Raw genomic sequence first — 23,186 nt, forward strand, 5'->3', positions numbered from 1 at the left:
CCTTGGCACCCCAGATGTTTTGGAACTACATTTCCCATGATGCTCATGCACTCTGCAGTGTAGTTGAGCATCATGGGAAGTGTAGTTCCAAAACATCTGGGGTGCCAAGGTTCGCCATCACTGCCCTAGGGAATAAAATAGCGGTTGTTGCAATATTTTATGTCACACAGTATTTGCACAGCGGTCTTTCAAACGCAATTTTTTCCCCTAATCGTCTTTCAGGACAGCCACCTGAGAGACCTTGGCTCCTCCCCTCTGTAGGAAACACCTGCGCCAGCTTTCTTATAAATTTCCTCCTCCCCTGCTGGCTCCTCAGTTATTTGTGTTTCCTCCAGAAGGGAGACACCACAGGAGCCAAGCCAGGAGAGTCAGGAGGCTCAGGCAGTTGTCCTAAAAAGGAGCAGAGGCTCCCTGGGCAGTCCAGGCAAACAACTAACCTGGAGGAGGATTGTCACCCCCACATCCCTGAGTGCAGATGGAGGTCGGGGGGGCTCCCTTTTCAATATCCGAGAGCGGTAGCAGGAGGTGCAGGCCGAGCCGTCCCATACCCTCAAGCAGCGTGTAAGCACTGGCAGTGTAATCACGCCGGGTATTGGGACCGCACAGCGCCTGTGACGAGTGACGTCATATCCGGCGGTAGGGCGTGCACTTCCGGGTTCGCGGCTTCCGGTTCCGGCCGCGAATCATGAAAAGGAGCCAGGCAGAGGCTGGAGAGGAGCCGCACATGCTGTAGAGACAGCAAAGGCTCCGGTGGTGACACCAAAATGTCGGACGCAGAAGGTAGAGACCAGACTGCAGCTCCAGCAGAGACCAGCTCCAGCCATGTTAAGGTAAGGGGGACCTAGTGTGGAACCTCCCTGGCCTGACCCACCGCCCCCCCCCCCCCCCGCCCCCCACCGGGATTCATCCAACAAAATAGAAGGGGGGGGGTGGGTAAAGGGCCCTCGGATGTCAGAGGGTGGTTCATGGGGCCCCTGGTGAGGGAAGCCCACATGATAAACGCTGTGCACCTGCAAGATTGCAGGAGAATATGATGGTAGTATTAACTTGTGGGGTTTTGTCTTTTATTTTATTTCAGAAAACAGACAAAGCCAGGCCCTCTCACAACTCAAAAAGGAGGTGCCCTTCCTGTAAAAATACACTTAAAGATTCCTGGGGGAAAGCATTGTGCAAAGAATGTATTTGCAAGTTGGTGCAGGAACATTCCACTGAGCAGGGCAGTGATTTAGCAGCTTCTGTTAAAGAATTATCAAATACATTTGAATCCTTTAAAACCTTCTTTGAAGGGTTTCAGATCCCACAGCTGCAGACTGCCCCTGCTACAGTACAAACAAAACCAAAAGTACAAGCACTACCTTCCACTAGTGCAGGCACTGCATCAGCCCCTAGGGAGGAGGCAGACGAGGAGCCTGACAGCGCAGCGTCTGGCTCCCAAGAATCAGAAGGAGAGGCCCTGGAAGGGGATTCCAGAAAACCCTCCAGGTACAAACTCTCATTGGAAGAAGTTGACCATCTTCTGGGAGCCATTCATACCACATTAGGTATACAGACTGAGAAAAAACCTTTATCCCTACATGATCAAATGTATGTGGGTTTAGGGGAACAGGAAAAGAAAAATTTTCCCGTTCATGATGTCTTAGTGGAGGCAATTAAAAAAGAGTGGCAAGAGCCAGAAAGAAAGCCATTCTTTTCGAAAGCTTTAAAGAGACGGTTTCCATTTTCAGATGACAAATCATCAATATGGAATAAAAACCCGAAGCTAGATGCGGCGTTCTCACAAGTATCGAGACATACGGATCTAGCTTTTGAGGACATGGGGGTCTTATCTGAAGCAATGGATAAGAGGATGGACTCCCTGTTAAGAAAGTCATGGGACGCCACAGTGGGAAGCCTAAAGCCAGCCATGGCAGTCACGGTAGTGGCCAGAAATGTTGAGTTCTGGTTGAACCAGATTCAGGCACACATCGAGGAAGGAACTGCAAAAGAGCAGATTTTATCCTCTTTTCCCACTCTTCTGCGAGGCATCGCGTATATCGCAGATGCATCAGCAGAACTGGTACGCATGGCAGCCAGATCTTCGGCACTAACTAACTCCACACGGAGGGCCCTTTGGTTAAAAACATGGCAAGGTGATTGCGCATCTAAAGCCAAGCTTTGCGGGATCCCCTTCACAGGGGACCTGCTGTTTGGGCCAGGTTTAGAAGAAGTGCTGGACCGTACAGCGGATAAAAAGAAGGCGTTTCCGCTGAAACGGAAAGCAACCTGGAGTCAGCCATACCAGAATAAGAGGAAGCAGAGAGGGGACACAAGATCCCGTTTCTCTACACCCAAGGCAGAAAACCAGAAAAGACCTTGGGTCCAGAGAGGGAAAGGAAAGGGAGGAGCGATTTTTCGTCCTCCTGAACAAGCCAAAAATAAACAATGACAAAGTAGTCCCAGTAGGAGGAAGACTGGGGGCCTTCCTCCCGCAATGGGAAGAGATATCCTCCAGTCAGTTTATTTTAAGAACAATAAAGGAGGGGTATTACCTGGAATTTTCAAGTTCACCCCCAAACAGATTTTACACCACCAGGCTTCCAAAAAACAGAGGGAAAGCCAGAGGGTTAATGAGTGCCATAACGGATCTCAAAAAACAAGGTGTAATAATCAAGGTCCCAAGAGAAGAAAAAGGGCAGGGTTTTTACTCCCATATATTTGGAGTACAAAAACCCTCAGGGAAGGTCAGACCAATCCTCAACCTCAAACCCTTAAATCTATCCATAACTTACAAAAGATTCAGAATGGATTCCATATACTCAGTGAAGGCCCTGTTACCACCAAGCTGTTATATGGTCTCCCTGGATTTAAAAGATGCGTATCTGCACATACCCATACACCAAAGTTGCCAGAAGTTTCTAAGACTAGCAATAGAAACAGGGAAAGAAATTCTACACCTTCAATTCAGAGCGCTACCCTTCGGCCTCTCTTCCTCACCGAGAATTTTTACAAAAATTCTGGCAGAAGCTCTGGCACCATTGCGACTAAAAGGCATATCCATCATTGCCTATTTAGACGACCTTCTCCTTTTTGCAGACTCCCCCAGGAGATTGCTAGAAAACCTAGAATACACACGGAAATTCCTGGAAAGTCTAGGTTGGTTAATAAATGTAGAAAAATCCAATCTACAACCCACTCAACAAATAAAATATTTGGGGTATATAATAGATTCAGTGCAACAAAGAATATTCCTACCCAAGGAGAAGATAGAGAAAATTCAGAGAGAAATAAAAAGAATACAGACCAATCTACCATGTTCAGTAAGGAAAGTCATGTCAACGTTGGGATTACTAACATCAGCAATTCCAGCGGTACAGTGGGCAAGTCTACATTTTCGGCCATTTCAGATGTTCCTATTAAAGATATGGGATCACAAGCAGGAATCACTGGACACACAGGTGTTCATACCAGCAGGGGTGAAAAAGACCCTATGGTGGTGGAGGAAAGCAGAAAATGTAAACAAAGGAAGGTTATGGATCCTACCTATTTCCCAAACTCTAACCACAGATGCAAGTGGGGTAGGGTGGGGAGCACATTTAAACTCCCAAATCTCACAAGGGACTTGGGGAAAGGAGGAGAGGACGAAGTCGTCCAATTGGAAGGAGTTGAAGGCAGTATGGTTTGCGCTTCATTCCTTCCGCAAAGAGTTGAAGGGACATCATGTGCAGGTCAGGTCCGACAACTCATCGGTAATCGCCTACATAAACAGACAAGGGGGAACCAGAAGCGGAGCCCTGTGGTCTTTAGCAAAGGAAATCCTGAGCTGGGGAGAGGAAAACATACTCTCGTTATCAGCAGTCCACTTAAAAGGGGATTTAAACAAAGTGGCAGATTTCCTCAGCAGAAAGCAAGTGAGAGAAGGCGATTGGGTGCTAAAACAGGAGGTATTCCAGCAGATTACAGAGAAATGGGGAACACCTCAGGTGGATTTATTTGCGTCAAGAGAAAACAGGAGAGTTCAAGCATTCTTTTCCCTGAGAAGAGAAGATGGAGCTCTCGGGGTAGATGCATTAGCACAAAATTGGACGTTCAAGACATGTTATGCTTTTCCCCCACCGGTGTTGATACCAGCGGTGATAAGAAAGTTGCGTACAGAGAACACATCTCTGATTCTCATAGCACCTCACTGGCCCAGGAGACCGTGGTTCTCTATGCTCAAAGAACTCACCATAGAGCCCCCTTGGTTGTTACCAGTCCAAAAAGACCTACTTTCGCAGGGCCCAGTGTACTGTCCCCAGGTAGGAAGGTGGAATTTAGCCGCCTGGTATCTGAGGAGCAGTTGCTAAAAGCAAAAGGGTTCTCAAGCCGCTTAATAGAGACACTGCTGAAAAGCAGGAAGGTTGAGACGCAGATTATATATCAAAAAGTATGGAAATGCTTTAGCGGATGGTGTGCAGAAAACAATTTCAAAACACAAAGCTCAATGGCAGTCTTAGAATTTCTACAGAGTGGTGTAGATAAAGGCCTAAGTCTCAGTACACTAAAGAGCCAGGTGTCCGCACTGTCAGTCTACCAAGAAAAACGCTTAGCAGCAAATCCATGGATAATTAGACTTTTTAGATCCGTGAGCAGGCAGAAACCGATACAGAGTTCAGCCTTTCCAAAATGGGACCTGTCATTAGTGCTGGAAACTATGACAGCAGAACCCTTTGAACCTTTAAAGGATTGCAGCCTAAAGATGCTGACACTGAAAGCAATCTTTTTGGTAGCGATCACTACAGCCAAAAGGGTCTGCGAGATAGGAGCCCTATCGATTAGACCTCCCTTTTGTCAGATTTTCCCGGATCGAATAGTCTTTAAAATGGATCCGGGATTTCTGCCCAAAGTGGCCTCGAAGTTTCACAGAGACCAAGACATAGTGTTACCCTCATTTTGTTCAAATCCTTCGAAAGAACAGGAAATAAAGTTTCATAATTTAGACGTCAGGAGATGCGTCTTACATTATTTAGAGGTAACAAAAACGCTTAGAAAAACGGATTCGTTATTTATTTTAATTTCTGGAGCTAGGCAAGGGCATAAGGCTTCAAGAAGCACCATAGCCAGGTGGCTTAGAAACGCCATTGAACAGGCGTACGAACTAAGGGGTATGCAGATCCCAGACGGAATCAGGGCACACTCCACAAGGTCAATGGCAGCGTCACAGGCAGAGAGAGCTGGAGCAACGCCAGAACAAATTTGTAAGGCGGCAACCTGGTCCAGCTTCGCCACGTTTGTAAAACATTATAGAGTGGACCTGTGGTCAGCCAAGGATCAGACCTTTGGACGCAAAGTCCTACAAGCTGTGGTCCCGCCCTAAGGGTAAGTGCTCGGTTATCCTCTCAGGTGGCTGTCCTGAAAGACGATTAGGGGAAAAACGAAGTTACTTACTGGTAACGTTCTTTCCCAGAGTCTTTCAGGACAGCCGGGTACCCACCCAAATGTATACTGAGAAATAAAGATTTCCTTACAGGAAATGTGATATAGTTGATTATGTGTATCATATGTTCTTGTGTCTCCCCAGCAAACTGGAGGTGCTCTTCAAAGAACTGAGGAGCCAGCAGGGGAGGAGGAAATTTATAAGAAAGCTGGCGCAGGTGTTTCCTACAGAGGGGAGGAGCCAAGGTCTCTCAGGTGGCTGTCCTGAAAGACTCTGGGAAAGAACGTTACCAGTAAGTAACTTCGTTTTTTTTTTACAAAATACACTAATAAATTAAAAAAAAAAACTAAGCAGTAAAGTTAGCCCATTTTTTTTCGTCCAAAAGTTTTGATTACCTGTTTTTGTGTATTTAATATTTAAGATATAGTTTTTTTTTTTTAATCTAAATTCTACATACAAGTGAACTGATTGGAGGTTTGTTTTGTTTAATAAATGTTTAAATGTAAAAAATTTTCTGTATCACTTAAGGTTGCTTCCACACTGGAGCGGGCATGCGTTGACGGTAAAACGCTGCTAGTTTTAGCGGCACTTTACCGTCATTTTAGCGGCGCTATTCGGCTGCTAGTGGGGCGCTTATAACCCAGCTTGCAGCCGAGGAAGGGGTTAAATGCGCCCCTGAAGCGACGCTGCCAAAACGCTTTGCAGGCGCTTCGACAGCGGTGCGCGTTCATTTCAATGGGTAGGAGTGGTGGTATACACCGCTCCAAAGATGCTGCTTGCAGGACTTTTTTTTAACATCCTGCCAGCGCATTGCCTCAGTGTGAAAGCACTCGGGCTTTCACACTGAGACTGCAGGGGAGCTGTTTTACAGGCACTTTACAGGTGCTATTTTTAGCCCAAAAACGCCTGAAAAATACCCCAGTGTGAAAGGGGTCTAACTGTTAGATTTTATGAGATGAAGGGGAAAAAAAAAGAAAAAATCGGCCTAATATATCGGCCCAAAAAAATCGGCATCACATATCGGCCACCGCGATTTCTAAATATCGGCATCGGCCAGAGAAAAACCCATATCGGTCGACCTCTATTTGTACCATTGCTGACAGCTGAAGTTATAACAAAACAGTTTCGGTAGGTATTGGTAATTGGTATCGGCGAGTACTAAAAAAAAAAAAAAAAAAAAATGGTACTTGTAAAAAAAAAAAAAAAAATGGTATCGCTGCATCCCTAATTCAAACTCATGTTAAATAGGAGTCAATACACACCTGTCATTTAAAGTGCCTCTGATTAACCCCAAATAAAGTTCAGGTGTTCTAGTAGGTCTTCCCTGACATTTTCTTAGTCGCATCCTACAGCAAAAGCCATGGTCCGCAGAGAGCTTCCAAAGCATCAGAGGGATCTCATTGTTAAAAGGTATCAGTCAGGAGAAGGGTACAAAAGAATTTCCAAGGCATTAGATATACCATGGAACACGGTGAAGACAGTCATCATTAAGTAGAGAAAATATGGCACAACGGTGACATTACCAAGAACTAGATGTCCTTCCAAAATTGATGAAAAGACTGGTCAGGGAGGCTGCCAAGAGGCCAACAGCAACATAAAAGGAGCTACAGGAATATCTGGCAAGTACTGGCTGTGTGGTACATGTGACAACAATCTCCCTTGTTCTTTATATGTCTGGGCTATGGGGTAGAGTGACAAGACTGAAGCCTTTTCTTATGAAGGACAACATCCAAACCTGGCTAAATTTTGCAAAAACACATCTGAAGTCTCCCAAAAGCATGTGGAAAAAATGTGTTCTGGTCTGATGAAATCAAGGTTAAACTTTTTGGCCATAATTCCAAAAGATATGTTTGGCGCAAAAACACTGCATATCACCAAAAGAACACCATACCCACAGTGAAGCATGGTGGTGGCAGCATCATGCTTTGGGGCTGTTTTTTTCAGCTGGAATATAGGGGCCTTAGACAAGGTAGAAGGAATTATGAACATTTCCAAATGCCAGTCAATATTGGCACAGAAAAGCTGAGCATGAAGAGAAACTTCATCTTTCAGCATGACAATGACCCAAAGCATGAATCCAAATTGACAAAGGAATGGCTTCACCAGAAGAAGATTAAAGTTTTTGGAATTACCCAGACCTAAATCTGATTCAGAATCTGTGGGGTGATCTGAAGAGGGCTTGGCACCGGAGATGCCCTCACAATCTGACAGATTTAGAGTGTTTTTACAAAGAAGAGTGGGCAGATATTGTCAAGTCTAGATGTGCCATGCTGATAGAATCGCACGCAAAAAGACTGAGTGCTGTAATAAAATTGAAAGGTGCTTCAACTAAGTAATAGTTTAACCACTTCAATACCAGGCACTTGTACACCTTCCCGCCCAGGCCAATTTTCAGCTTTCAGCGCTGTCGCAATTTGAATGACAATTGCGTGGTCATGCAACACTGTACCCAAACACATTTTTTATCATTTTGTTCCCACAAATAGAGCTTTCTTTTGGTGGTATATGATCACCTCTGGTTTTTATTTTTTTCGCAACAAATAAAAAAAGACCAAAAATTTTGAAAAAAAAAGTTTTTCTTTGTTTCTGTTAAAATTTTTTGTAAATAAGTTTTTTTCTTCTTCAATGACAGGCACTGATATGGCGGCACTGATACGGCGGCACTGATATGGCAGCACCAATGAGGTGGTACTGACGGGCACTGATAGGCGGCACTGATGGGCACTGATAGGCGGCACTGATGGGCACTGATGGGCACTGATAGGTGGCACCGATGGGCACTCATAGGCGGAACTGATGGGCACTCGTAGGTGGCACTGATGGGTACTTATGGGTGGAACTGATGGGTACTTGTGGGTTGCACGGATGGGCACTGACAGGTGGCACTGACACTAATGGGTGGCATTGCTGGGCATCACTGAAATATAATGGTGCCAATCAGTGCTCATTTGTGGGCACTGATTGGCACAGATTGGGCACATGTGGATGGCCATGGGTTGCATACCTGGCCATCCACATGTTGCCCCCTACCCTGGTGGTCCAGTGTGGTCATCTGAGGGGAGGCTGCGCTGATAATCAGCGCAGACCCCCCCCCCCCCCCCCCCCCCCCCGGTCGGTAGAGCCGCCGATCGGCTCTCCTCTACTTGCGTCGGAAAAGCCGATCAACGGCTCTTCCTATTGACATTGTGATCAGCCGTGATTGGACACGGCTGATCACGTAGTAAAGAGCCTCCGCCGGAGGCTCTTTACCAAAATCGGTGGAGCGGTGTGTCAGGCTGACACACCGCTCCACCGATCGCCACGATGCGCGCATGTTATCCTGCTGGACGTGTCATGACGCCCAGTCAGAATAACAACCACCGCCCGGCTGTCAATCTGCTATAGGCCGAGCGGGAAGTGGTTAAGGGTGTGCACACTTATGCAACCATATTATTTTAGTTTAATTATACTTCCCTCAACCTAAAAGATTTCAGTTTGTTGTACAACGGAGTTGTACAGTTTATAGGTCACCTTAAAGGTGGAAAAAGTTCTGAAATGATTTCTTTGTCATTTTTTTACATCACAGAAACCTGACACTTTAACGGATGTTTAGACTTTTTATATCTACTGTATGTTTTACCACTTTTACGCTTTACCCTTCCATAAAGGAAATCTATCTTGGCACGTATGTGGGATATCAGTACGATTTTCCTTTGAAAATGCTAATTACCTGTATGCATATCAGAAGTTCTTGTGTCACCTACTGCATGTTTGTTCCTGGTTAGTGATTAAGGAAGTGTTGTAACCATAGACAAAAAAATTGATTGCTTATGATTGTTAATGATTGACCTACTCTTTACATACGTGTTGCTTGGTCATGTGGAACAGATCAAACACAATTTACTTTTTATAGCCCGCTACAGTTGTGCTCAAAAGTTTGCATACCCTGGCAGAAATCGTAAGATTTTGGCATTCATATTGAAAATATGACTGATCATGCCAAAAAACTGTCTTTTTTATTCAAGGATAGTGATCACATGAAGCCCTTTATCACATAGTTTTTTGGATCCTTTTTCAATCATAATAACAAATCGCCCAAATAGCCCTGATAAAAAGTTTACCTACCCTGGAATGTTTGGCCTTGGTACAGACACAGAAGGTGGCGCACACAGGTTAAAATAGCAACTAAAGGTTAATTTCTCACATTTGTGGCTTTTTTAAATCACAATTAGTGTCTGTGTACAGTCAATGAGTTTGTTAGCTCTCACTTGAAAAGAACAGTCAAAAGACCTGCGTAACTATCCGAAACGGTACCCGTCAGGGCTGCCCCCTGTCTCCGTTGATCTTTATACTCACCCTAGAACCCTTGCTCTGTAGAATACGGGCAAACCCAAATATTGTGGGCTTCCATAAACTCTCCGGGGCCCATAAGGTCGCCGCTTTCGCAGATGACCTTATTTTCTTCCTGGCAGACCCACTTGCCTCGCTCCCTACCTTGCTCCATTCCCTTCGGGAATATGGGGCCTTGTCCCTTTTTCAAATAAATATGACCAAATCCTCCCTGCTCAACATTACGTTGGGCCCAAACACAGTGCGTCAATTGCGTTCAGAATACCAATTCCATTGGGCAACCAATACTATCCCCTATTTAGGAGTGGCGATTACGCCCGACCCCGCCGACCTATTTCAAGCCAATTTCACTCCAGTGCTTCAGAGTCTCAAGACAGACCTACATCACTGGCATTCCCTGACCCTAACATGGTTTGGTCGTTGTAACGCCATCAAGATGACCGCGCTGCCGAGGGTTCTTTACTTGCTACAAGCCCTCCCTATACATCTCCCATCCCCCTTCTTCAAGCGTATTGACGCACTGTTTCGAGAGTTTGTCTGGTCACACCGAAAACCACGCATTAAATTGCAATTACTACATATGGCGAAACGTAGGGGAGGGGTTGGACTCCCGGACTTGAAAGCCTACTATAGGGCAATGCACCTCACCAGGCTTATTGACTGGTACTGTCATGCGGAGGCAAAACAATGGGTGACGATGGAGCTGGAGGACTCCGACGGCACAGCCAAGAGCTGGCCGTGGATCACCACCCCGTTACCAAGGGTCCTTATCGATCACCCCACCTTAGGCAGCACATTACAGGTTGCCAGAGAAACTTTTCACAAATCCTCGGTATCCCCCATGCCCTCCCCCATGGTGCCGGTTTTGGGTAACCCAGACTTCCCACCTGGCTGCCAAGGGCCAATATATAGATCCCTGTCGGCGGAGGGGAAGTGGCCTCACCTTTATGACTTCATTGGGCCAAATGGCCAGCTTGGGGAAGCTGCCGGATTGGAAGACATCAACCCGCCATTGGACTTCCTGAGTGGTCTCCAACTGCGTACCTATTTACGCCGATGCACACGGATCTTAGGCAGTCCACGCCCACTCACAGAGTTGGAACGGATATGCCACCGCAGGGAACCCATACGCCACTCTCTATCCTTAATCTATTCTTTCCTGATTTCCCCGGCAGAGGGATTTATTCCTCCCTTTATTTCTAAATGGGAGGAGGATTTGGGAGTTTGCTTTGATGACTCCCAGAAGGAGAAGATTCTACATTTCGCCCAAAAATCCTCTAGCCACCAGGGTCCAGGAGACCTGCTACAAAATTGTGACTAGATGGTACAGAGTGCCATCGACTCTACATCGGTACTTTCCCCAGGTCCCTGGTCTATGTTGGTGATGTGGGACGGAGGAGGGAACAATGTTCCATATTTTTTGGGATTGCTCTAAAATAAAACCCTATTGGTGGGAGGTGACACGAACGATCGAACATCTGACTGGTGCCTCGCTGGATGGCAACCCTGGGGCGTGTCTGTTGCATCTCTCTAGACGTCCAATTAAGAAATACAAAGCCTCCCTAACCATTCAGTTACTGAACGCAGCCAAGGCTTGCATTCCCTTACTTTGGAGATCGGAGGTCCCACCAAATAAAATTCAGTGGTATGCCAAGCTTAATGAGTTGCGCGACATGGAGGATCTTACTGCCACTTTGTACGGACGGAGGAGGCCTTTCGTGAGACATGGCGACCCTGGCAGCACTTCATATACACTGAGGTGTATCTCCGTGAGGTGGCACTGGCTGAGTGACCTTTGGTTTGGGGGCGCCGCCCGGCCGGGGGGCCCAGGCCCAGCCACCGCTCTTAGTCTATCTTTACCTCTTCATTCAATTTCATCTCTCTACCCCCCCTGCTCCCCATTCACACACCCCTATTTCTTTCTCTATGTTTCCCTCTCACCCCTCCCTTCTTTCCTCTTGTCGCTCTATCCCATTTTTATACCCACTCAGCGCTCGGAGGGTCTATCCAGATATGTTGTATATCTTGGTGTGCATCACACTTTGGTAGTATCCCATGGCTGAACTTTGCTGACTACCTAGGGAGTATCCTCCCCTGGTCAACGGAGAGTTTTTCGTTTACTATTTGATTAAAGGTGCACGATTTAAATGATAAACAGGGTTACGCTCAGGAAACTCCCCCGATTGAATATTTGGTCAGTTACCTAGTAAGACCCATTTCCCCCTGTCTCATGTATGTCCCATTAATCGTGCAAGCTGGAGAATGACTACTCTTTAGTACTGAAACGACAAATAACTCTGTCCATGACTGTTCTCTACTATTTGTTTTACTATAACCACAAAAGCTGTATGATGTTTTATGCTATGGTCTACTGAACTGTAACATTTAATTTTGGAAAATAAAGGAATTACAAAAAAAAAAGACCTGCGTAACAAAGTAATGGAACTTTCTAAAGATGGAAAAGGGTATAAAAAGATACTCAAAGCCTTGAATATGCCAGTCAGTACTGTTTAATCCCTTATTAAGAAGTGGAAAATTCAGGGCTCTTTTGATACCAAGCCAAGGTTTTCAAAACAAATTGGAACATTCGTGTGTGTGCAATACTTAGCAATAGATAATGATTATTAGACACATTAAGTGACACTGGAAATCCCAACTTTTAGCACAGTAACCTTACCAGGGTTAAAACGGCTACACATTCTGTTGACTCAAACAGCCTCCCGTCATACAGATTTTCTTCTGTATCTGGCATATCTGCTTGTTTATGTGCCAGGATTAGTATAGCTCCCACTGTGCTCCCAGGCAGCTCAGATATATGTGCTGCAGATCCCGTCTTAGCCCCACTCTTTGCAGGCCATTCAGAAAACGTATTTCAGGCTTCATTTTTTTGAATGGATTAGTGGTTTCTGACCCATTGCCTGCAGAGACTGTCTGTCTGATTTATGAGTCCTCAGATGAGCTACCCCTTGTGGCGTCAGTCTGCTGCTATTACTCCCAAGTTAGAGACCATTATGGGTCTTTATTGATGCAGTGCATACCACCTTAAAACTAGAGGATCATATTGTTGCTTCTACCAGTGCTGTTTTCAGTTTTGGATCATACAAGAATGCAAAGGCAGCAAAGTCTTTCCCTTTCCATTTGCTTTTCTAACTGTTTCTATATGAAGAATGGAGGCACTCCATAAGTTGTTGGTCTCTTTTAGTGATTGATGGCCTTGTATCCATTAGGTGCAGATTTTGTTGAGAACTTGTCCATCCCCCATGTATCTGGCCTTATCTCGTCTAGACTACTATTCCTAATTAGGTGGAGGAGGCCACTGGTTTTAAGGACCCAACTGATATGCGGTTGGTAGCCCTCTCCAGAACCGATCTTATTGGTGGGTTGGCCTTGCATCCAATTCTGGCTGTATTTTTAGTTTAAGAGATTTTGCTTATTTAATCGTGGTCTTACAAAGAGGATTTAACCACTGCTGTTGACCATGTGCATGTAAAAAGCCTCCCACTTTATTTCTTGCATGAATCTCTTGTCAGTGCATACTGTATGTGTAGGGCACTTTGGTTAAAGTATTGAGCTGCCTGGTAAGAAGCACTTGATATGCATGCCCTTTTTGAGGGACAACGACTTTTCGGACCATCCCTGGATGTTCTCTGATAAGGATGTTACTAGTGATAAGTGCATTCATTTTTTGCAGTGAAAGCAGCTCAATGAGCAGAGTGCAAAGTTGTCTTTCTCTCTGACCATTAAGAATTCCCCCCCCCCCTTCTTTAATTTCTGCACTCCTTTGATTTAAGTCTGGCATTTCAAGTTTGCCAAATCCTCAGACAAGCTTCTCTGGTATAAAGGTGAGCACCTACTTTCCAGAGTAGGGGGACATCTGTTAGCCTTTGCGAACACTTAGGCATCTTACATTCTTGGTTGCAGGAGTTTTTGTCATAGGGCTACAGGCTCAAGTTTCTTTCCCTACTTCCTCTCTTCACCCTTCTGGGTTTCATTGCTCCTGTTCAGGATGCCAAATGGTTCCAGCAGTTTTACTCCAACCTGTTCACTGCTCCAGACCCTAAAGGGGACATTCACAACTTCCTTGAGTTCACAGCCCTAAATGTATTCGGATCCACAAATTCTGTATGGCATCAGCCAGACCTATCCCTTCAACAGGAAGACTTTTTGGCTTCTGTGGACATAAAAGATGCTTACTTGCTTGTACCCATTTTTCCAGTTTTTTGAGGTTTGTGGTCCTGCTCTTCAGCCTAATTTCTGCACCTTAGGAGTACACCAAGCATCTGGTGTTGGCTCTGTTGCACTCTGGTGTCATTCCCCTTGTGGGACACTTAGAAGATCTCTCGCTGAGGGAACAGTCAATGAGGGCTCTGCTGGAGAATGTATCCCTGACTATTCAGATGTTGCAGAGGATTTGGGTGAATCTTAAACCTTCATAAACTCTCTGAAACTGACAGTTTTGGAGTATCCGGGTCTGGTTCTGGACATATCTTGGGCTAGCGTATTCCTTTCACAGCAGAAGCTTCAGACTGTCTTTTGCACGAGTGTCTTGGGGCTGATAGTAAACTTTCCTAATGTTCTCTGTGGCCAATTCTACTTGCAGTGCAGTGTTCTGTCATTGTGGGGCAAATTGGGCCTTTCATTAGATAAGTTGATGCCAAGGATAAGGCTATCCCTGGCTTGGGGGGTACAGGAATCTAGCTCTGCAGTCAAGGAAGTTTCCATCTTTTTAAAAGATTCCCATGACAAACACCAGCCTATCAGGCTTTGGGGGAGTCCTGGACTGCTTGTCAGGGGACTTGGTAATCTGCAAACTTTTGTCTGATAAACATCTTGAAGTTTCGGGTGATTTGGCTGGCCCTTCAGCGTTGGTCCAACCTGGTCATCTGATCTGATTTCAGTCAGGCAACACAATCATAGGAGCCAGAAGTCTCTCCATGGAAAGAGTGGTAGAGTGGATCCTGTCCTGGGTACAACTGCAGGTTCCAGTCTTGTCCGTGAACATGGGTAGGCAGATTTTCTTAGCCGGCAGCGTTTGGACCTGGCAGAATGGTTTCCAAACCTGGAGGCGTTTGAGAACATGTCACAGGTTGGAAATCATGGATGTGGACTGCCTCCAGGTTCAGCAATAAGCTAGGCTAGTTTGTATGCAGGTGCAGGGATCCACTGGCAGAAGAAATCTAAGGGATCAGAATAGAAAGAGGGAATTCTGATGATAAGTTGTATGCTGACATAGTAAAACTTCTAGCAGACACACTGTGGGACCTGCCAGATTGTTCAGATCTACTGTCCAAAGGGCTGATTTGCCATATTTCATCAGTCTCTGGCTTTAATGCCTATGGCTGTTAAAGCTCCGGTTCTAAGGGACTGAAGGGGAATCTCCAATGCCCTGTACACACGATCGGACATTCCGACAACAAAATCCATGGATTTTTTCAGACGGATGTTGGCTCAAACTTGTCTTGCATACACACGGTCACACAAAGCTTGTCGGAAATTTTGAACGTCAAGAACGCGGTGATGTACAACATGTACGACGAGCCGAGAAAAATGAAGTTCAATAGCCAGTGTGGCTCTTCTACTTCATTCCGAGCATGCGTGGAACTTTGTGCGTCGGAATTGTGTACACACGATCGGAATTTACGAGAACGGATTTTGTTGTCGGAGAATTTGAGATCCAGATCTCAAGTTTTGTGTGACGGAAATTCGGATGGAAAATGTCCGATGGAGCCTACACACGGTCGGAATTTCCAACAACAAGCTCCCATCGAACATTTTCCGACCGTGTGTACGGGGCATAAATCTGTGATACCTATGATGATCAAGGCTAGGATATCTACTTCCTGTTGGATTTTTTGACTCGGACAAGTGGTTTCCAGATTTGCATAGCTGCCATTTGGTGTTCTGTTCAATTGTCCTCCTGATTTCTTTCAGGTGGATGTTTTTGCCTCCTCTGATGCCAGCTTCAAGCATAAGGTCCTTCAGGCAGCTGTTAGAGCTGCATGCAGTCCCCAATTTCCTGTTTTTAACATTGGGACTGTTTATAGTCATTTGCTGTATTTCCCACCCCTCAATAGGATTGCTCTTGGATTTTGAAGACTTGTGTTCCTCATGGTTGCATTCACTGTAAAATAATTTTTATTGGAGCCCATTGAGGGACATCATTTCCACCCCACTGTTTGTTTGATTGTTCTTTCAACACTGCTTTTCTACAAACTGAGGCATGTCGGTGGTGGTGGAAGTAGTAGTAGGGTCAGTAGTAGATATACTCTGGGCTGACTTAGTTTCTTTTTTTTGCCTGTGTACAATCTTCCTGTAGGCTGCCATATATAACCCAAAACTTTAAGACTTCATGTGTCACCCAATGGCCTCCATAAAAAAGGATTTTACGACGAGTACAAAAATCCTATTTTTTTTTTTTTTTTTTTCAACACCTGTACAATCTGTATTTTATCATCCCTGAAAACACTTAAATTTGTAGTAGAACGTTCGTGTGTATGGTGTTTTTTTTTTTTTTTTTTTTTTTTTTAACCTGATTTTGTGATTAATACTCTTCATATATTCACCTAGGTTGGATGGACTCATAAAAATCTTGTGCGCAAACTCCAGGAGAAATTAAACCGTGTGACTCTTATTTTAAAGAAAGTTTCAGTCTCCCCTGCAAAATCTGTTTCTTCAGAAAGGAACAAAACACATGAAGCAAGCCCATCATCGTTGATGGATAGTTCCCCATTTTCTTCACATGCAAGTCATGTTCCTGCTTCACCTAATGTGCGTGGACACGACTTGTTATTGAAACCAAATAGTGCTCCGGTATCGCCACTAAAACACAAAAACCTTCTGGCAACCCAAAGTGCACCTGGTTTTGAGACTGAGAACAAACTGACTAGCATAAAATCCGGTAGTGGAGCTCCACAAAATCTGGAACAAGCCTCGTTTGCTGAAAACATTTCAGGAGTGAGTCCAAATAGGCCAAGCGGGCTTAGTTCACAGGGGAATCTTACTTGGTCCTGCCCGGGTGCTTCATCAAAGCCTCTTACATCAGACGTTTTTCTTTTTCTTCCTCCAACCTCCCCTGGACTACCTGCCCAACCAGAGATGTCTTGCTCAACAATATATGCAAAAACACTGGCTCCATTGGAACAGTGTTCATCAGAAATGGAGTCAAAGAGTGTAAAGGTTCGTTAATTCATGTATGTTTCTTTTCTTTTAATATCTCAGCCAAGCCTGAGAGAGCCATATTTTTTTGGCTTTCCTGTGTTAGTTATGTTGGCTCTACTTTACTTGGTGGGATTGGATATATTCTGCCCCAATAAAGATTTGTTTGTTAAAGTGAGACTAAAGGAAAGGAAATGAAAATAACAAACATTTTATACTTGCCTGCTTTATGCAATAATTTTGCATAGAGCAGCCCCTGTTCTCGGGTCTCCCGTCTGCACTCTGGGCTCCTCCCCCCTGCTGAGTGCCCCATAGCAAGCCACTTGCTATGGGGCACTCGTGCCTGCTTGCTTCTGAGCCCTGCTTTGTGTGTCCATTTACCCACAGAACAGGACTCAGCCCTCCCCGCCCCACTCCCTCCTCACTGGCTGTTATTGGCTCCTGCTGCTGTGTCTGAGCCAATGAGAAGGGAGAGAGCTGGAAGAGCAGCTGCTCTCGTGTACATCGCTAGATCTGGTTCAGGTAAGAGGGGGGCGGGGGGCTGATAAACTGCATAGTGAAGGTTTTTTACCTTCATGCATGGGATCCTTCCAGCTACTCGTCTCCTAAGGCTAGGTTCACACTGCTGTGATATGATTTTTGATCCAATTTTCAGTGCGCTTTATGTAATGCTGCTTGGATGCAACATTGATAAGGTTTGTATATTCTATGGGGCTACAATTGCACTGAAATCATACCAGTGTAGTACAGGAACCCTTTTCCAAAATTTCTCCATGCTGAGTTGCATTGATGTGACCGGACACCATGGAAAACTGAAATGACACTAGTGTGAACCAGGCCCTAATGTACACTGAGCTGCACATGCAAAGCTTTGTGTTTACTGACTACATTCTTTAGTGCTGGTATGAATTAACCCATCCCAGGCCAGCCAGTCAGAATGGCCAAAGATGCCAAACCCAGAGGAAGATTAGGGGAAGATGTCAGAGGTAGCGCGAGAGCTTGTGGATGCTGCATCACAGCAGGGATGGCAAGTACAATGGACTTTTGTTCTGCTTTAATAAAACAATCGAACCTTTTATATATCAATACTACTTTTACCTGATGACCATACCTTGAAAGCACAAACAATTGGCACCATTAAGAAAAGCCTTTGTTTGATCTACGGTTGTCATGGACATGTGATCATTTATGACAGCAGCCATTTGATGGCTTGGCTGTTCGGTTGAGAGCACAAGAAATTGTGATGTCTGTCATTCACGGCATGCCTTCAATATAATTGTTTTGAGAAACGATAAGGGCAGATTTAGAAGTGCGTCTAAATCTACTGCTTCTCTGAAGAGTGATCCACGTGTGGAATGCTTCTCAGTGATGACTGACAGGCGATAGTCCTTCAAGTCATTGGGTCCCCATCTTTTTAAAAAGTTCTTAAGGCAAATCTGAGTGTTTGTTACAAATGCAGCCCTAGTTATTTCAATTATTAGCAGTACTGGTATTTAATACTGTATATACTGTAAACCAAAATCGTTTTTATCTCTCTAGCATTCCTCACGACCAAGAAGTGGGTCTGATTCTACCTCACCACCTGTGAACAGGTACAGTAAGAAACAACAAGACCCATAGTTTCTTTATATCAGTAGCCATTTTTTAAACTTAAGACTTTTGGTGATCTTTTTTTTGTAGCCTGCTCGAACCACCTTCTGCCAATTTGAGGCCCTCCATATCTGACAGTAGTCTATCAAAGGAAACAGTTGCTGAAGTTCCTCAGCAAAGCAAAAGAGTAGATGGTGAGAATTTTAAACTATTGTTTGAACAAAATTATTATGAACATTTCTATCACTCTATGGTATATGGTCCTAGTTGTATACGGTTTATAGTCATTGGAAACTGGTGGGTTATTTGTGATGTTGGCAGTATTTATGAGCATCTATAAACTTTGTGGAGTTCTTTGTAATGCCAGGATGACAGTACTTCACCTTTAAAGTTTTTCTAATTGAATTACATGAATTTGATACACTGCGGGGCTTGTACTTCTATGTGTGACCCCAGCACAAAGCATACACTGAGTAAAGACCCAGCAGAATTATCTGTGCTTGAATTATAGTTTTGTGAGAGATTTTCTAGTTTTCCCTAAATGACTGGAACAGAATTGCACATATATATTCTCTGTATTTCAGCTTCCTCCCAAGGTTCACAAGAGAAATCCAAAAGCCCCAAAACTGAGAGAGAGCTGCAACCTTCAGACACGGACAAGGTACTTTTGAATAGTTGTGAATACATTTTATTACACAGTTTAAATAACTGTATAGAGCTTCCTATTGATAGGCCCATTCGACAACTGCAGTTTCTCAGCAATACATACTAGTAAGTGGATGGTATCCATTCTATGGCATATTCAGTACAGCCTTGCCTGGCTCAGCATACAGTTTAAAATAAAAAGGGAAAAATTTCTTTGTACAGTAGTTGCATGCCATCCTTTTGGAAGGGTTTATTTGGAAATTGGATAGCTCACATAAACCTTTATTATATACTACCCTAACGCATTTTACGCATATAATGCTTAGTCTTCGTGATTTAGGTAAGCCTTTCCCTTTTATTTAAAGTTCAATTACTCACTTGTACCATTGTACAAACAAAAGCTTTCCAGACAGATTAGCTATGGCTGCCAGTCACTTTATAATTCTGTAATTGTTGCTGGGGATTGTTATATATATATATATTCTTTTTTTTTTTTTTTTTTTTTTTTTTGCGGATATACTACAGATTTCAAACAGGTCTCCAAGTAGGTATTTCCCCTATTGGGTCGTGGTTGGTATTTTTCTCCCACCACCCCGGAATGTCCACCAGGGGAATTTCTAAGTGTTCACAAAATTTTTGTGTTTCTTCAGGGAGTCTTAGCACGGCTTTTCGGCCTTCTTTGCGTCCGATCAGGCAGGCTGGAAAGCCCCAGGAGTATTGGACTCCATGCGCTTTCAAAGTTGCCAGGAGGGGTTTCTGGATTCTTCTCCTATTAAGAGTCTCTGCTGTGATGTCTTGGAAGATTTGTAAGTTCGTATCTTTATATTTAGCCTGGAGGTTTCTCTTTAAGTTGGAGGTTATTTGTTCTTTGTCCGCAAAATTGTGGAATCGCACGATGACATCTCGCGGTGGGTTTCCCCTAACATCAGATGGTTTCCTTAATCTGTGCACCCTGTCCACTTTCAACTTTCGGCCGACTTCCATTGGGTTCATCAACTCATTAAAAATTTCTTCCATTTTAAGCGGGAGGTTTTCTATTCCATCTTGTGGTTCCGGGAGACCTCTAATCCGGAGGTTCTTTCTTCTGTTGCGATTTTCTTGGTCCTCCAATCTGTATTTGATATTTCTAAATTCGGCCTGCATTGCTTTCATTTGGTGTTTCATTTTTTGAATTTCGGCTCCCTGTGTTCCCACAATGGATTCCGCCTCTTCCACTCTTTTCAGTAGATGGCTCATATTGTCGTGAACTATATTGATCTCCCCCTTAATTGAGGCCTCCAGCCTAGCGAACATCTCTACTATTTCTTCCTTCGTGGGAAACATTCTGCCCTGCAGGGGTTCGCCTGATGGTTCCTCTTCTATGTCTTGACCTATGAGTCTTGTGTCCCCATCAGCCGTTTGTCTTCTTGTTGCCGTTTTACCTGCACGCTCCGGTGTCTTTTTTGTGCCTGTCGCCACTGTTGCCGCTGTAGCCCCTGTTGATTCACTCGGACTTTCTTTGCTACCATCATTCGTCATATATCTCCTTATTGTACCTGGGCTTGAGCTAGCCCGGGGTGGGATTGCCGCATTCCCTCTGGTTGACTAGCCCCTCATTTCCCTGTTTCTTCTATTCCCTAAGGGGTAGACCGATGGGATATACTGGCCCTGAGGGTAAGGGAGTCCCCCGGGGTTGCCCCAAAATGATGTTAGCTATGTAGCTGATTTCTTATTGATTGTTTACGTGGTTCCTCCCTAAACGCTCTAGAGTGTATTCGCTGCCTCTCAGGAGGTTTCTTCCCGTTTGTACTACTTTGTACTGCTTTAGTACTTCTTCCTGGGGTTCCAATCTTAAGGGGCAACTGCTACTACTGGTTATGCTTTACATTTGAGACAGTCTCAAAAGAGAAATAGGGAGATATAATCGCAAACTCGGGGATGCAAGCCACTATTCCACCCCCAAATATAGTCCCGGATATGATCCAATGTGGGGTGCACTGGGGGGCACCCATATCTTTATGAGTTTATCCTTAACTCCCCCCGACCTTCCAATCTGCCCCTCTTTCAGTTATGTCCCAATTTAGACCAGATGATTAGCATTTACTAGGTAATTTTTGTGGAATGGTTTCAATCGCTTTAAGATACATGGTATTACATATAAAACATGATTTGAGGCGCCGGTCCTTTCAAAGATGAGAAGGTAAAGATATCCAATCAGCTGTAAATCACATTATGGAGGTTACTTACCCTCCTCATGGGTTTAGCGATTTGTAGAATCTTACCCTTCCTGGCTCCTCAAACCTCCTGGAGCTTCCCACAGTGCTAAGATTCCCACTTACTTGCTTGTCTGTTGCAATCTTCAATTCCTGTTACACACACTGCAGCAGCTTTCCCAATGATTTACCACCTCTGATGGAAATCGCTTCCTGTAAGCTGAATACTTTGTCTCCAGGAGGGGGGGTGAAGCGGCATACCCGGCCCCAGGCTCAGCTGTGGTCTTCTGTTGATACTTTTGCTGCTTCCGAGAGCCGCAGCACTGAGACACTGAGACACCGCCTCCACCGCCCTCCTCTCTGCCTTCGATCTCGGGAGCTGGGGAGAAAGCTGAGGGAGAGGGGGATGACGGGGATAACGACCGCGTACACCGCGCAATACGCCGAGGCGAGGGGGGGGGGGAGGCTAGCGTTCGCTCCGTGAGCGCTTCGTCTGCATCACGGCTGGAGGGATGCCGAGCTGCAGCCTCACGTCTCTAGCAATCCGTCCTCGCCCACATCCGGCTCCTCCTCCAAATAAATTGTATTCTAATATGAAATTTTATAGATGGGGAAAAAAGATACTCGGCATCATCTTTCCAAAAGCATACGACATGTAGAAGTTTTTTTTATACAGAATTTACCATTTCTTTTACATCGCCCTTTTGGTCAATATTTTACATCTTGATCACTGAACATACCTACTATCATCTTTAACCTGGAACCTCCTTACTTCTAGGTGGGGCTGGTCCCAGCCTGGGAGGCAAACTCCACTGGGGGGAAGCTAATAGTTGCAAAAAGTTTACAAAATGACCTTTTTATTGTGACTTAAACTTACATAGAAGGGAATGCTGAGCTTTTGGTAACAGGTAAAACTAGAAGTTGTATATTTTAAAGCAACTGTGGTGAACCTTGGCACTGTCCAATGCTCATGTACTAAGGCTACCATAACTGCTTTTGCCTGATAACACTGTCAAGCTGGCCATCATGAGAAAGAGAGTGGCTGGCAGACATAAAAGCTCACAATTTTTCCAAAGTCATGTTTCATTAGAAGTTGCCTCAACTGTGGATCACTTGTTCTTGTTCTGGGGTGCTTGTCGTTTATTAAATAATCCCAAAACTCTTACTACTAAACAAATCACCAAGTCCAGACGGTCTACCATACCTTTATTATAAAACGTTCCCTATATTAAAGCAGGCTGGGATGCCCTTAAGGCTTCTGGTCAATTTCAATCATTGTACCATTGAGTAGTGTTCTCCACTGTGCTGTATTGTGGTTTGCCAGCTGCAGGGTGGTGGATATGAAGTGCCTGTCTCGTTTAGTGTAAACAGCACAGCGGATCATAGGTACAGAGCTACCAAATTTGGACACAATTGGGATTAAAAAAGTGGGCAAAAGTTGTAAGTAATGATCCAACACATACAGGTTACACTGTTTATCCCGTTGCCATCAGGGGAAAGCTGTAGGACACTCAAAACACACACTAATCGCTTAAAGTATATATATTTTTTTTGGTATTGTCCTTAACCCCACTAGGTACAGTGTTTTAGGAACTTTATGTGAAACTATACTTTTAAAAAAATGTATATATATATATATTTTAACAAATATGTGGGCATGAGATAGGAGTATGTATGTGTGGTTGTGTTGCGAGAAATATTTTTTTTAAATTGCTGACCCTCAAGAGGTAGCTAATTATCACCCCATAGTGCTCCTGATCTTGGATTTTAATATAATTACAAAAATTATATTATAGTCTTCTCTCCTGCTACAGTCAGTCTTGCCATGCTCTGGAAATCGCCTACTGCTTCAGTCACATGCTCTGTGCCCCCGCCCCCTCCCC

At 44.6% G+C, this 23,186-nt stretch overlaps 1 protein-coding gene across 1 annotated transcript in view; it reads left to right on the top strand.

Moving 5' to 3' along the window:
- Nucleotides 1-23,186, top strand: part of CNKSR1 (connector enhancer of kinase suppressor of Ras 1) — a 144,344-nt gene that overhangs the window by 63,899 nt on the left and 57,259 nt on the right. Inside the window, exons 9-12 of the mRNA XM_073616135.1 lie at nt 16,289-16,897; nt 18,416-18,468; nt 18,557-18,660; nt 19,051-19,127. Coding sequence (XP_073472236.1) covers nt 16,289-16,897; nt 18,416-18,468; nt 18,557-18,660; nt 19,051-19,127 — 843 coding nt within the window. The remainder of the gene's footprint in view (nt 1-16,288; nt 16,898-18,415; nt 18,469-18,556; nt 18,661-19,050; nt 19,128-23,186) is intronic.

This window comes from Aquarana catesbeiana, linkage group LG02, assembly GCF_042186555.1.
Source record: "Aquarana catesbeiana isolate 2022-GZ linkage group LG02, ASM4218655v1, whole genome shotgun sequence".
Lineage (NCBI taxonomy): Eukaryota > Metazoa > Chordata > Amphibia > Anura > Ranidae > Aquarana > Aquarana catesbeiana.